Here is a 15,078-nt window from a genome sequence, read left to right on the forward strand (position 1 = left end):
TACATACATACATACATACATAGCGACATTTTTTCTGAATGTGATTTTTTGATGTTTTAGAACATTCTAAACATGTTTTCAAAAAAAACTGGAAAAAAATTTTTTCACGAAAACAAAGCTTCCTCTATGAGGAAGCAATAAGAAATTTTGTCAAATAAAACTCGTAAACTAATGGCACGAGAAACAAACAAAAATAGTCTCTTCTACTTACGTTAAACATGTTGAATTATTTGGTTCGAATGTGACTCGGCTCTAGTTGAGCTTTAACGTCTCGACCAAAGTGACGACGTAGTAGCAGACGTAGTAACCACCTCGTTTCTGTAAGACTCCCAGTGTTCCAATCCTATTGTTTGAGAAGATACATGGATTTGGGGTTTGCAAACTCCATTACTGGAAACCGGATTGGGGATGCTTTCGAAGGTTTACAGAATGAAGAACGAAAGTGACGACGGCGAAGAATACATACCGTGCATTCTTCGATCTCGTTTGTAATTTGTAACATCATATTGTTATTTTACACGAGAGATAAAAACACTCTAAAAATCCATCAGTGGATTATCATTGAAAACAGTGAATAGTCACTAATTTGCAGTTATAAGTATACCACTGAAAATCGCAGTAGTATATTACGTATAATTGTAAATCAGTGACTATTCACTGTTAGTGAAAATCCACTGGTTGACTTTTCGAAAGCAGACGTTTGAATGCAAAAATATTTGTTGGATAAATTAGATGATCATAAGCTCCTTTTACAATGATTGCCGGTTCCTTTTAAGAAGCAATAAGTAATTCTACTTGGTAATTTGAATAAAACTCCGCTGCATTTGTGACCTTTCGTTTAACTATTTCAAGTCTGCCTACGTAGCTACGCGGTATTATTAAGGAAAATTACGTCTTTAATCCTATTATCTTCAGCAGCCTCAAAGGCATAATCGGGTTAATATATAATCGTGCACTCGTAAAATTCTTTTCTTCGGTTGGAAAATCTCCAAGTTTTCTTTAAAAGTCATGTCCCTGAGTTTTCTCTCGTGTCAGTCAACAATATTACATCCGTGCTTGCCCATTTCAAAAAGTCTCTCTCTCTTTTTATTGTATATGGAAAACATGAAAAAGCTAACACAATAGACTCGTTGTTGCATACAGAAAATATGTGCTATTTCGTGTCGTTTTATCGCACATCTGTATACGAATGCTGTAGATACCAGGAAAATTTCGATTCAGAGCGTTTAAAATAAATCACTTCAATATGTGTGTATGTGTGTAAAGTTCCCTGTTCTTTTTTCCATTAAAAGTTTTATCCTTTATACATTGTTTCTCTAAATGCCATTCTTTTGCGCAAGATTGCGTGTCCAATTAAAAAGTTGCACCTTACGGCGAGTGACGGATTTGATCAGGATTGCAGTTATATCGGTCCCATTGCGTTTGTGAACGGGATTTAAAGGTCAGCACTACGGGATTAATAAATCTGTTTCGAGGTCGAAAAACACGATATCACTTATGCTCGATATCTGCACGAATGGCACAAGCTGTTTCTCGCTTTCATCGGCATTTGATAACATATCGGGTCAACCTTTATCGACATTATCGATCCATGAGATCGTTATTTGAAGAAACGCTTTATTTACAACGGCTTCTGTTTGTAGTACAGCGTTTGTTGTACAATCGAAACCGCGTTATGCATTATATGATTTTCATACATGTACACAAATTTCAATTGATTACAATAACATTATTGATTGGAAAAATAGCTAATTGTGAAAATGACTTATTCACATTTATTTTCTATAGTTATATTTTTGACTGCTTGTTTTGAGTTTTGACAACATTTCGCGTAAAGATTTCACAATAGAGATACTTTATTTCTGTGTGCAGAAACGCTTAGAAATTTTAGACTATTGGATTATCTTTCACGATACACTTTTTTCCCTTCCAAGAATGAAACAAGCGCGGGATGTTTATTTGGAGCAGACTGTTCTAATTGTACAAGTAATTAATTGTTACCACGTGTAATCGTATCGTGTATTTATCATCTGTCCATGTTTATCATATCTGTAAATTGTATAATAATAATGCGTGTTACTATATAGCACACACAAATATACACAATGTTCTATAAGTAAAAAAAAAAAGAGCTATGACAAATACTTAATATGTGCGCTCTGTATTTCCAGGTGATGCAAAAGTCATGTCGTTGTGGATTCATGTACGGGGAGCTAACGGACAAGGAAACAATCGCCAGGATCGAGGAATGCCTCGAGGGTCAAATTCACGATCAATTCGAGATCCTCTTGTACAAGAAAAGCAGTGAGTCATTATCCTTAGAAATTTACGCATGCAAAAGCTTAAATGTGGTGTTCTTTACGAATTCTTTACGTGGCTTGTTACGAGTATCGATGGTTTTCGACGTAGCGTTCTCAGTATTTAATATGCAGAAAGGAAGAACGTTCGGGGATAAGAAAAGTTTCCAGCTGTTAGATCTAACATATAAATCACTTGTTTATTTCACGTTACAAAATCGGTGGACACGTTTCAAATAGTAATCGTGAATCTTGCGAACATTCTTATTGCAACGTAAAACGTTGTCCAAACTGGATAATTTGTACGGTGTTATTACAGAAGGGATGGGATTTTCGATTTTGGCGAAATTCACACGTTGCAGCAGAAAGCCGTCGGTGGCGAGTACGTTTTTCTTGATGCGTTTATCACGCGGGGTAATTGGATAGCCGTGCAAAAAGGTGGTTGGAAAGGGGGAGAAAAACTACCCGCGGAATCTCGGCCAGGGAGTTATTGCGCGAAATTTGCATGCGCGTGTTTATCGGGCCGGCATCTAGTTTCCTATTGCGCCACCATACTCTTTATGTATTGTGCACAGTGCGGAAACGTTAGAGGTACCCGGCAATCAGCCGGGTCTATGTATTTAATGGAAAACAAAACGCCGCTGCTTAGCGTGGAGGAACCGACGTTTTGCCAGCGTAACCGTTGCTGTTGCGTTAATTGGGACATGTAATCGAAACCAAACGCGCTGGTACGCTGGAAATGCGCAATTTATGGCTCTTTCGTATACCGACGAGCGTGTGAAAGATCTCTCTTCAAATATATGAAAACAAGCTTCAATATCTCTTTAAAAAGACATCGATTTAATAAGTTTTCTATAAATATTTGCCATCTGTCTCACTGCATTGTCGAAAATGTTATGTGCGCAGGTGGAATGTTTATCGAAAGTTAAATTATATCAAAACTTTACTCACATGTATTTTGTACTTAAAAAATCACAAGTGCAGTAAGAATTATGTGTAATGTGTCGCGTAGAAAAATATTTCCGTTGTAACAATTTTCATTTAAATAATTGAATAATCGAGTTTTATTTAAATTTATAAAGCATTTTATGAAACGTACCTGTCACAATTACAATGTTTTCAACAACAATTGCCAACAGCGAAACCGTCGATTCCCGTTTTACGAATACGCCTCGAGGCACGAGATATATCAATGTGCATGCACGATATTTGGTGGAATATAGAATCGTAACTGCATATACATCATCGATAAGGTTCGCGTTTCGCTGGTCGTTCTGCCATCGTATCGCATCATCTCGCTCTAATATTCGCGTGTTATCTCGTTTTGAAAACTTTGAAGATTATTCCATTATTTATCATCATTTTCTTGATAAAGGAAAACACCCTCCCTTATTAATGCACGACGTATTAAGCATAATAACGAAAGATCGTTTTGTTTAAAGGTAGCCCAAGAGGTATGTCTAGCACAGATTCGCAAAAGCGTGCTCGCAAATGCCACCAGTAAGTCACCCACGAATCTAAAATCTAAGCAAGGGACACCATATGTACGACAGATACATTTATTACGTCGATAATAAACTTCAATTAATATTGACATTTAAATTCATTAAATTTGATCCTAAATCTCTGATTCTGGCCGACTTTTTGAAAAAGCAAACTGTTACACTAAAACAAATAATTCAGTTAAATTTATAATATACTAAAACATTATTATACCAAATTCTATTTGGTTGTATTAACACAGAGATGAGATGATTGAGATTTATTTCAAGTATCGTTAATATTTTGCAACCGTCTTAGGTTTTTTCTCAAATTCTCTCTTTAGAATACCTGCATTATGGAAAACGGCCACATTTCCATCGTAATCGGAGCTAGAACGGAAAGATTATCGCCTCGCTATAGCACCATTTGCCGATAGTTGTAAAAATAGATCGCAAACATTAGTTTTGCGCCGCTCATTTGGCGAGTCTAAGTACCTTTTTGTCGGAAAACCACGGTCGACAGTTCTTATCGTCGGAAGGGACGCGGAGATAAATGCGATGACGCTCATTTTTCTCTCCGAAGAGAGAAGAGAGAGTCACCTTGAGGATTATCAACTTGCAACTCGCAGTTGATTAATCCATAGGGATAAGTGCTAAAGATTGTAAAAGACAAATTAACTATGCGCCATATTACGGGAAATGAGGATTCTCTTCTTGGACCATTTTTTATATAACATTTCATTCTCTCCCCAACAACACACAGCTATATACATATAATAAAATTTCAATCTATTTGTCTGATTTCAACGACATATATTAAAAATTTCACATTTAAACATTAAATTAGACTTATTTGATTTATTGTCGCAATGTATTATTACCGCATTGTTGAACAACAAAGTCTTACTCGCGTTACTCTTTCGTTAATTTTTTCTAAATTATATTTTACATTTTATGAGATCGTACAAATTCAATTCCGTTCAATTCTCACGCATATTAGTAGAGGCAAGTCCTCTATTATGAGATAGGATCCTAATAATGGACAGCGGGGTTTCTGTTAAATTAATAGGCGTCGCGAAAAAAGATTTGTCATTGAATTTGAGTGTTGAAAACCTGCGATCTCATTAATAGAATCGAGACATTTCGATCGATTGAACGTACTGCGGTTATTTCTCCTTCTCATTAACATCAAATTTCATCACGTTTGTATTGACAGTCCGCGTATATTCTATGATACTGTTTCCATTTGTTTCGTATGCAGTAACACATAACACGCTCTGTAACGTACGTTGGCGTATAATTACGCCATTATATTCAAACATATGATTGGCATTCGCCTAAGGTTTAATATCGGAGTAATCAAGATAATTTGGATATTCTGCAAAAAATGTATCTCTTCATCTCATATTTTACAATTGACAACTCTTAACAGAACATTTTAAATAAGCGTCTTTTCATAAATAATATTATTATTAAAGATTTGCTAGATATTTGCTAGATATCTTTGAGAAATATTTCGGTGCTGAGTTTACTCTATTACAGTTATTTCGATTAATTATGAAAGCTCCTTCACTTCACTTAGAACTAATTTGAAGCCTTAGCTATATTTTCACACACACAGCGGTGACTTACGCTTTTTAGAGTTTTTATTATTTCTCGGAAATATGGTCGTCGATATATCATTGCGGCCGATGTATGTACGTTGTCGATGCTTCTCACATGTAGCTCGTATGCGTCGCTCGACAGGCTTACAAGGTTGCTTAATTAAGCCCGTTGTAAATACCCGCGTAGACAGTCCAAAATATTATTGAACATTTATATATTATTCCTTAGGGCCCCAAATTTTATCTGTACGTTTGAATTTCTATATTTTTTTGTTAATCTGCGATAAAAAACCAAGTATTGTTAAAATGAGATATTCTCGAAACTGTATATAAGAGAATGTGGTGCATCAAAGACTAACATAAAGATAGGTATCCAAGAGACACGCCAGTAAATTAACTTTTCTACTCATTCGTATTTCGTATTTAGATTTTTTGATATTACTTATTATTTGTCTTTATTACTCAACCCATATATTGCTCTGGTCCTCTCATTAATTGAATTGTACTCATTACTATTATTTATTCGCATGCTCGCATGCTTTACACTGCTAAATATCATAAGCGAATCCCCTTAATTGGATTCCATTGGCTTGAATTCACCTACAGCTTCGATCCTGCATGCCGAATATGCGACATTGTGGACAAGTGTGACTAGTGTTACATTAATTTAGTGCGCGGTATGACTTGTCACTAGGGTTCACGAAACAGCATCACGTTACAAGGATTAAGCATTGACTTGGAGATTTAATAAACAGTACACTGTCTAATTAATTTAACTACAGTGACGCAACCATGTATGGAAATGTTTTGAGCTTTTGTATTTTATTTGTGTTATTTGAGGGTGAACCACATTAAAGAAGAGAGCATTTTTGTGTGTTTTTTTAAAATAAAATATCTCTTTTTTTCTTTAGTTAAATAAAATATTTTTCGTTATTTCTCTCGTTACGTTAATTGTGTATCAAGTTTTGTTATCAAATTTTATCTCTACAAACTTATATAATTTATGAAACAGTGCAATTAATTTACACATTTAATTTCCTTCTGTTGCACTTTTATTACTGTATAAAGCACAGCTTCTCATTGGAGTCTACTTTTTGATACACTTAGCGTAGTTTCTTCTAGATTCCAGCAGCTGAATTGACGACCGGCTGACCTGCTGATTCAATATAGTCTCTGCTAAAGATATGAAATTCATAATCCTCCTGCGACTGATAGTGCTTGAAAAAATATATAAATTAAATATTAGATTATTCATTTCCCTGTTCATACGTTGACGATGTCAGCATTATCCGTTTCTTTTACGATCTATAGAGACACCGTTATGGCTGCTGTTGCAAATAGCACCCATCAAAAACGAACGGGACCTCGTGGTCTTGTTCCTGCTGACATTTCGAGACATTACCGCCCTGAAGCAGCCCATCGAAACGGACGACAGCAAAGGCGGTCTCTCCAAATTCGCCAAGCTCGCCAGATCAGTCACCAGATCGAGATCGGTCCTAGTTTCTCAGTTCAGCTCTCATTTGCCGGCTTTGAAAGACACAGCTGTACCGACTACCACCAAACAATCACATCTAGGTCATGTAAGTTACTATCGCGCTTAATAATCTTATCAAAATTCAAAATCTTGGTTTTTATATACTTTTGTGTATCACCCTTTTATTATCATTCTATTAATGTTGGAATAATTTGTCCATCTATCTGTCAAGTATTTATCTTGAAAATATGTATCTCGATATCTCTTTTCTTACCACGACTTTTAAAGTGCAGAAATTGTTGTATCGTTTCAAAACAGTCAGTATAATGGATAATGGCTGTAGTAGTCAAGTTCTACAAAGTCCCATTTATAAATCGATAAAATAGAAACGTATTTTCAATACGCCGACTTCGTCAGAAAATGGAAAGCTGAGAACACATCTGCATGAATTACTCTTGAAAATCAACCTAGAAAGCTTATTTACATTCGAGAGCTCTTTGGAGTGTGAAAAGCTAATGGAGCCGCACTCGGTGTAAGAAAGAGATATCAGATAGATGGATAAGAAATCGATATGTAAGCGATAAAAATAACTCGTTCTTTCTGATAACGACCGATTGATATTTTTGACGTAATTTTTTCAGTAGAATCAAAATTTGTGAAAAAAAATATAAAGCTTTAAATCGACGAATTAAAAAAATATAAATCTCGATACGTATCGTAAACGAATAATTTTTTACGACTTGGTAGTAATTATTCTTCGCAATTCTTGTGGTGTATTCCTACATTACGTTTTTCTTTCAGATGATGTCCTTGAGTGGCGATGTTATGCCACAGTACAGACAAGAAGCGCCAAAAACACCGCCGCACATTCTGTTACATTACTGTGCATTTAAGGCAATTTGGGACTGGATCATTTTATGTCTTACTTTTTACACAGCCATAATGGTGCCGTATAATGTCGCGTTTAAGAATAAGACTAGCGAGGATGTCTCCCTGTTAGTTGTAGACAGTATCGTCGACGTGATATTCTTCATCGACATTGTACTCAATTTTCACACAACGTTTGTTGGTGCTGGTGGAGAAGTGGTATCTGATCCGAAGGTAACTTTACCAAGACTTTTTGCAGACAATTATCTAGGAAGAATATTTATATTTCCTATCATTTCTATTTAAAATTGTTGCCTTAGTTGTATACCCAGTCGATTCGACGTTAGTGTTCACACTGATATGTATAATATTATAATAGTGATTGCTGCCATATTAATAATCAACTATGTTTTTCATAACGGTTACCCTTTGATACTTTCAGGTAATCAGAATGAACTATTTGAAATCTTGGTTCCTCATAGATCTACTAAGTTGTCTACCGTATGACGTATTTAACGCCTTTGACCACGACGAAGACGGAATAGGCAGCTTGTTCTCAGCTCTGAAGGTGGTTCGGCTGCTGCGACTTGGTAGAGTCGTACGCAAGTTGGATCGTTATCTGGAGTACGGTGCTGCGATGCTCATTCTTCTGCTCTGTTTCTACATGTTGGTTGCTCACTGGCTGGCTTGTATCTGGTACGTCATATTAAGGTGATTTTACCCTGCGTACACACGCACACGTATTCGAGGTAACGCACATCCCTCCGATCGGGATGGATACATTACTGTACAACATTGTATACACATACAGAGACAAGGCTCATCAGGACTATGTTTGTGCTACGCAATGTGCTTCCTTTTTCTACAAATTATGCACATCTACCGCTTCATTATATCATCTTAAAAATGATAAACGTTTATAATAATTTGATTCAGTAAAAAGTTTATGTTTCTATTTACGTTTATTTGAAGTAAACTTTTTATGAGAAAGAGGCAGTTTCTGCGAACGCGGAAACGATACAAAGTATTGCCATGATATTGAGCAAATGAATAAAACCTAAATTAAAGTTAATCGAGAATTTTGGAAGCTCGCGTAATGGTAACTCGCGTCGAAATCTCGATACCGCATCAATATCCTGTCGGATAGGTCCGATACAATCTCGTAAGAAATCTCCTTGCGTCGAAGGTATTCGATAGGGAGGTCGGATGCCGACAATGGGGTGCAATACTCGTGGTTGTGGAAGCTGGCCAATGTTACCCAGTCACCGTACAGCTACTTGTGGACCAATGCCAGCACCGCACCCGAACTAGTAGCCGGCCCGTCACGACGCACGATGTATGTCACTGCTCTTTACTTTACAATGACTTGCATGACCTCCGTGGGCTTCGGGAACGTTGCAGCCGAGTCCGACAACGAGAAGATTTTCACCATCTGCATGATGATCATCGCTGGTACGGATACCAATATTACTCTAAATCTAATTAAATATCCGTATAAATCGGCCGATGCGTACTGAAAGGATACCTCGATCGTCCGCGTTTGATAAAGCTAAACGACAAATACCCGTAAATACTTTACTTAAATACATTTTTTTCTTTCTCCCTCTCTCTCTCTCTTTCTTTCTTTCCCTCCCACAATCAGCCTTATTGTACGCCACGATCTTCGGTCATGTCACCACAATCATCCAACAAATGACGTCCGCTACCGCCAAGTATCACGACATGTTGAACAACGTGAGGGAATTTATGAAGCTCCATGAAGTGCCGAAAGCTCTTAGCGAGCGCGTCATGGATTACGTCGTCAGTACATGGGCGATGACCAAGGGCTTGGATACGGATAAAGTTCTCAACTACTGCCCCAAAGACATGAAGGCCGACATTTGCGTGCATCTTAACCGGAAAGTCTTCAACGAGCATCCTGCCTTCAGGTAAAATTGCACGATGTATCGAGGCTTTGCAACCTATTGTTTTTAACGATAAAATTTTAAAAATACGAGTGTAATTAGATATATAATTAGACTTTGCTGTGCGCGTTTACTGTACAGATTAGCGTCCGATGGGTGTCTGCGTGCCCTGGCGATGCACTTCACGATGTCGCACAGCGCACCCGGCGATCTGCTGTATCACACGGGAGAATCCATCGATTCTCTGTGCTTCATCGTGACCGGTAGCCTCGAGGTCATACAGGACGACGAAGTGGTGGCGATACTTGGGAAGGGTGACGTTTTCGGCGATAGTTTTTGGACGAATCCGACGATTGGCCAGAGCGCGGCGAACGTTAGGGCGCTCACTTACTGCGATTTGCACACGATCAAGCGAGACCGGCTGTTGGAAGTGTTGGACTTTTATCAAGCCTTCGCGAACTCCTTCGCCAGGAACCTGATCCTGACTTACAACCTCAGTCATCGGGTGAGTCTCTCAAAATAAAAGGAAGAAAAAAAAACGTTATAAACGTGTTCGTTGTAAATCGACGAAAAGGACGTGGTCGGCGAAACATCGATTTTGATCGTTTATTGAACTTTTAATAGATCTTACACTAGCGTGATGATTTCCTTTGACTTAATAATCGGTCGGAGTGTTTGCTTTTATTCACTATACGACGATTACAGTCTTAGTTAACAAAAGCAATTTGTATGGCACACGGTTATTCGTTTATAAATAATCAACATACGCAGAGAATGGTAAATTAACAATTTTAACGACTCGTCAGGCACTAGACAATAGGCATTCAGGCCACGCAACAATCGGCATTCTTTAATATCATAGCACTGAATAGATACACGTGTACGCGACATAACAAAATTGCACAAGTATGATCGAATGATCGAAGAAACAATCGTGAATCGAGAGGCATCAGGCCGTTATAAAAAAGGGACAAAAGTCCTAATAATATACTTAGATAAATAATTACAAATAAACAGCCTCGCTCAAGTCTGTAAAAAGTGTATACGGAATTGATTCATACGAACGGACGAGCGGGGCAACCCTTTCACTCAAACTTGCGCAACGATTTTCGTAATTCGTTTCTGTTAATGCGTTTTAACTGTTTCCCACGTCGCTGTCACGTGAATTCGTTTCAACTTAAAATATACGCACTCATGTAAAATGGGAGGACTCTCTCTCATATCGTAAACATTATTATATAATTATGAGTTTTTTAATACGTTTCTCGTACCCGCATATATCCCATTACAACTATCGGGATCGATAACAATATTGATATAGATTTTATTCTGTGTAAAATCAAGTAATCAATCTTAAATATCTGTCAATATCTTTACAACTAGCATTCTCTCTCTCTCTCTTTGCTCAAGCTCTCATAAAAAATCTCTATATTTATCACAATTACTCTTGTTCCTCGCGAAGTCCCTCGCTGTGTAACTTACGACCGGACAATTCTAGCATGACCTTTGACGCCGGGTCTTGATCCAACACAGACTTGATTTCGCGCACGTCCTCTTCCGCGTCCGGCACCAGGCCAACTCCCCACACCTCGCAGTGTTTGATTTTGAACTCCTCCTTACCGCTAAGTCGTATGTAATTTTGAAAAGTCGTGCACGACAAGCTCGACTTGCCGGTCCCGTATTCGCAATCCAACCAGAGGCCGGGATAGTTGAGCTGGCCCCCCATAAGCAGGCCGTTGGGCATGGTTTGCTGATGGAGATTGAGATACTGATAGTGATTGTTGTAATTCGTCGAGGAAAACGTTAGTATTTCCGGCTCGAGCTTGAACAGGAACGACGTTTGATTGCCTATGAAGTTCGGTCCTAGCTTCCAGCTGTCCGAGGCGAAACCGCCGAACACATGGTCGTCCGTGTCTTGAAGTATGATGATGGTAGCGCCTTGCATCGCGATCCTTCCCAACATGGTCGAAAACGATTCGCCATGCACCTGGCTCGAAAAGAGAAATCGCCATTCGTCGCGCAACTCAAGCGGCAGGCTCAAATTTAGGAACAGAACGTCTCCCAGCCCTAGTATACTCGGAAAGTGCGGTATATTTTCCAAACCCTTGCACAACGGCAGAAGATTCAGATCGTTTACGCGCGCCCCCGTATTCTTGTCGCTACCCTTCTTTTGCGAGACTAGATAGAGGTACTGGAAAACGTGCGATTGAATATTCTTGAACGTGGCGGCTGTGACAAACCAACTCTCCACTTGATCGACAGTCAACGCGTCCCCGTACCTGATCAACTCCTCGCAGAGGGTGCGAGAGCGCATCCCTATGCGCCTGGTATTGACAGTGCAGCCGATGCTGCTCCAAGTAAGGTAATACGCGTTGCCAGAGTTCTTTTGCAATCGCAAGTAGGAATTAATCGTTGCTTGAATATACTGAAGGAACGAGGTGGTGGGCATCTCGTATTTTTGCTCTTCCTCCGAGAAGCCATCGAAGATCAAATTGGTGCGTTCCTCGGGGTTGCCGCGTACGGCGAACACGTACAGCCGGCCAAAGTTCTCCCCGTTGATGGCCGAGACCTTCTTTCCCGGGTCGTGACAGAGGAATCGCACCACAAACTGCAGTAACGCATCGTCCAAGTGTATCGACCAATGTTTGAATATGTCCTCGCGCTTGATGGAGCCTGAGCTGCGGGACATGGACTTAAAGAGGTTCTCCACTAGTGTCAATTCCTCCGTCGAGAGTATGTTGGACGAAGCGGAACGGCTCGACCCATGACCCATCTAAAACAATTTGTTTCCCGCTCATTTCGCAAGCAGCTTGGAACGTAAAATTGTTTCTCTTGCGACAAGTAATCATTCTACAGGGATTGCGTCCAACAGCTCTGTAACGCGTCGTCTACAATGGGTGGAGTAAGCCTGGGGTAAGGAGTAGGCGTAAGGAAATAGATTAATTTGATAAGCTCTTACGCTTACTCTCGGCGAATCAGAAGGCCATCGGCCAGTGTTAAAATACTGTAAAAATTATACCTGTATTTTAGCTTCCTTACACCAAGAGCTAAAGGTTACAGTTCTCTCTTACTCCTCACGCCAGGCTTACTCCAGGCATTGTAGGCGACCAAAGTGCACAATTGCTACAACCGTCAACGTCACGTTGCACAAAGGAAAAGGGTGAGAAAAGTTGTGTTGCTCTCCGTTTGGCCGCTATTGAAATCACATGACATTTAACACGTCATCGATAAGACATTGTACATTACGAACCTCTCCTAGTCTTCCACCACCCGGCCGCCCCGTGTACGTCGAGGACGCGAGGAAGGCGGCGCGACGTTGCCTCGCGTTACGTCGCGTCGCGTCGCGTCGCGATCGACTCGGACTGCTCGGACACGCTCACCAGCAAGCTTGAAGGTTAGGTGCAACGCGAGCGAGCGAGCGAGCAGCTCGCTACTACGAGTGCGCACCTCGACATCGATACCTATCGACCCTATCGACTTCCGTCATTACGCCTGCGCCCCATGCCGCATCTGTGCATCGCTTGCGCATTTTCCCCGTACGTCGTTGACGAGTAATGAAAACCGGCGGTCCCGCTTTCGATAACGCGAAAGGGTTGTGAAGCAGTGGCCTAGCAGCGAATCACTCGGGGCAGAAATTCCAGATTTCCAAAACAAAGAGAGCGAGAGGGGGAGGAACATTTTTTTCTGGGGGAAAAGCAATTTTTCCAACAAGCGCGAATGAGCGAAACAAAACCGCGATTGCGTACAAATGTGACTCCAAGAGCGAGGCAGGACGGTCGAGAGTCCAGTCGATCTATCGTCGACCGGCACGTATTGCGTCACTACCTGCTCCGCTGGCGCGCGCGTACGTATTTGTGCGTTTAAATATTTTTCTCGCGCGCATTCCTCGTCGCGCGCAGCAAAAAAACCGTAGCAAAAAAAGGAACAACAACAGGAACGAGAGCTGCGAAGGGCAGAGGCAAAGTGAGGTAGAACGGACTGCGATGATTGTGGGAGAAGGGCGAGGAAGGACACGAAGCGCGGCCCTGCTCAAAGGGAATATGCAATTTTCAAGCGGGAGATGAGATGATCCTGCCTGTGCACAGAGTGCATTCGAGATGACGCGCGTCCGTCGCGATGCGTCAAAGCCGAAACACAGCGTCGGCTGTTTCCATGCAATCTTCGCACTGGCGCGAAAACGCCTGGCTGTTAAGTATCGTTTAAACCGAGATCTCGCTTCTTTCGTCCTCCTACATTGTTAAGAAAATTACGTATCGAGTAGAACGAAACGTCGTACGTGCCAATTGTGCAACCAATAACATTCGGCAAATAGCAAGCTTACTATTGTAGGAATTTAAATATAGAGGAACGTTCCCTATTATGAGATAAGCTCCTAATATGATAGAGCGGAGTTTTTCTGCTAAATTAATAAAGGCATCGTCTGTTGTTTCCACCATGAATTTATTGCCCTTGGAGGGAAATCGGTTTAGTGGAAAATTCATTGTTAGATCGTGTAATCGTTTTAAATAGAGAAACATTTTGAATGAAAGTTTTAATTATAAATGTTTCTCTCCCAATTTTTTCCGAATTATTATCTAATAAAGGTGAATTCTGTACACAGCTCATCTTTCGAAAGGTCGCCGACGTCCGTCGAGAAAAGGAGTTGGCTGAAAGGAGAAAAAATGAGCCGCAATTAGATCAAGCTCAGGATCATTTGGTTCGCAAGATCTTCTCGAGGTAGGAAAACATTTTTCTTCGGTATCCGTTAGCTACCGTAATCGAGTGCATCCAAGTTCGATGTCAGTTAACTCATCCTTGGAACAAAATTATGAATCGTAAGAAATCCATTCCGGGAGTTTGAGTGCTGGTGGTTGTGTAAGATGAAAAGGACATTTTTAAGGCAATTCTTTATTATTAAAATTGAGAGTCCAACTTGACGGAATGGATTTCTACTAAGGAAATAACAATTGCAAGCATTAGTTTGTAGTTGACGACTTCCGGTTGCCACTAATGATTAAATTGTTGGAAAGTACCTGCTTGGACTCGTTTTGACATTCGTAAAAAGAAAAACTTTATCCAAGCATGCGAGAGAAAGCGAAATTTTGCATTCAAAATTTCTTCTATATAATGACTAGATATAAGTGAATGTAATTGTCCACGCGATATACGATAGATGATAAAGTTCTGCATATTAATTTACAATATTCTCACATAGAGCATGTGCACGCATACAACGATATGCGATCTTTTATGGTGTAGCGCAACTGTTAGTTTTATCTCTGAAGTGAGATTCCCAGATAGCCAGCATGCCCAAGCAAGGTATGGAAATAAAATGCCAGCAACCGATGCTAGGAATATGAATTCAATGTTTGAGCGATTTAAGTACAGCTAGCATAATGTTAACATATTGTTGTAGTTGAGTGCACAGCTAAAGAAAGAATGGGCATACTGTAAAGAGAGTTAGCGTATATT

At 39.9% G+C, this 15,078-nt stretch overlaps 2 protein-coding genes across 4 annotated transcripts in view; one reads left to right on the forward strand and one right to left on the reverse strand.

Annotated features, from left to right (window-relative positions):
• LOC105561987 (potassium voltage-gated channel protein eag) overlaps nucleotides 1–15,078 on the forward strand; it is a 62,222-nt gene that overhangs the window by 33,314 nt on the left and 13,830 nt on the right. The window contains exons 3-11 of one of the 2 annotated variants that reach the window (XM_012012425.1): nucleotides 2,172–2,304; nucleotides 3,740–3,751; nucleotides 6,694–6,962; nucleotides 7,658–7,957; nucleotides 8,166–8,419; nucleotides 8,910–9,175; nucleotides 9,366–9,651; nucleotides 9,769–10,132; nucleotides 14,228–14,343. In XM_012012425.1, the coding sequence (XP_011867815.1) occupies nucleotides 2,172–2,304; nucleotides 3,740–3,751; nucleotides 6,694–6,962; nucleotides 7,658–7,957; nucleotides 8,166–8,419; nucleotides 8,910–9,175; nucleotides 9,366–9,651; nucleotides 9,769–10,132; nucleotides 14,228–14,343 (2,000 nt within the window). The remainder of the gene's footprint in view (nucleotides 1–2,171; nucleotides 2,305–3,739; nucleotides 3,752–6,693; nucleotides 6,963–7,657; nucleotides 7,958–8,165; nucleotides 8,420–8,909; nucleotides 9,176–9,365; nucleotides 9,652–9,768; nucleotides 10,133–14,227; nucleotides 14,344–15,078) is intronic. The other variant, XM_012012426.1, reaches the window with a different exon arrangement.
• On the reverse strand, nucleotides 10,180–13,399 carry LOC105561986 (TLD domain-containing protein 1). Of its 2 annotated transcripts, XM_012012423.1 has the most exons (3): nucleotides 12,878–13,399; nucleotides 12,647–12,820; nucleotides 10,180–12,400 (listed from the first exon to the last, which is right to left on the reverse strand). In XM_012012423.1, exon 3 carries the CDS (start codon nucleotides 12,398–12,400, stop codon nucleotides 11,069–11,071), a length of 1,332 nt encoding a protein of 443 aa, XP_011867813.1. In that variant the 5' UTR covers nucleotides 12,647–12,820; nucleotides 12,878–13,399; the 3' UTR covers nucleotides 10,180–11,068. The 2 variants fall into 2 exon arrangements, with proteins under 2 accessions (XP_011867813.1, XP_011867814.1); XM_012012424.1 differs by lacking the exon at nucleotides 12,647–12,820.

Source organism: Vollenhovia emeryi, unplaced genomic scaffold (genome assembly GCF_000949405.1).
Source record: "Vollenhovia emeryi isolate VEMERY1.0 unplaced genomic scaffold, V.emery_V1.0 DF939197.1, whole genome shotgun sequence".
Classification (NCBI taxonomy): Eukaryota; Metazoa; Arthropoda; class Insecta; order Hymenoptera; family Formicidae; genus Vollenhovia; species Vollenhovia emeryi.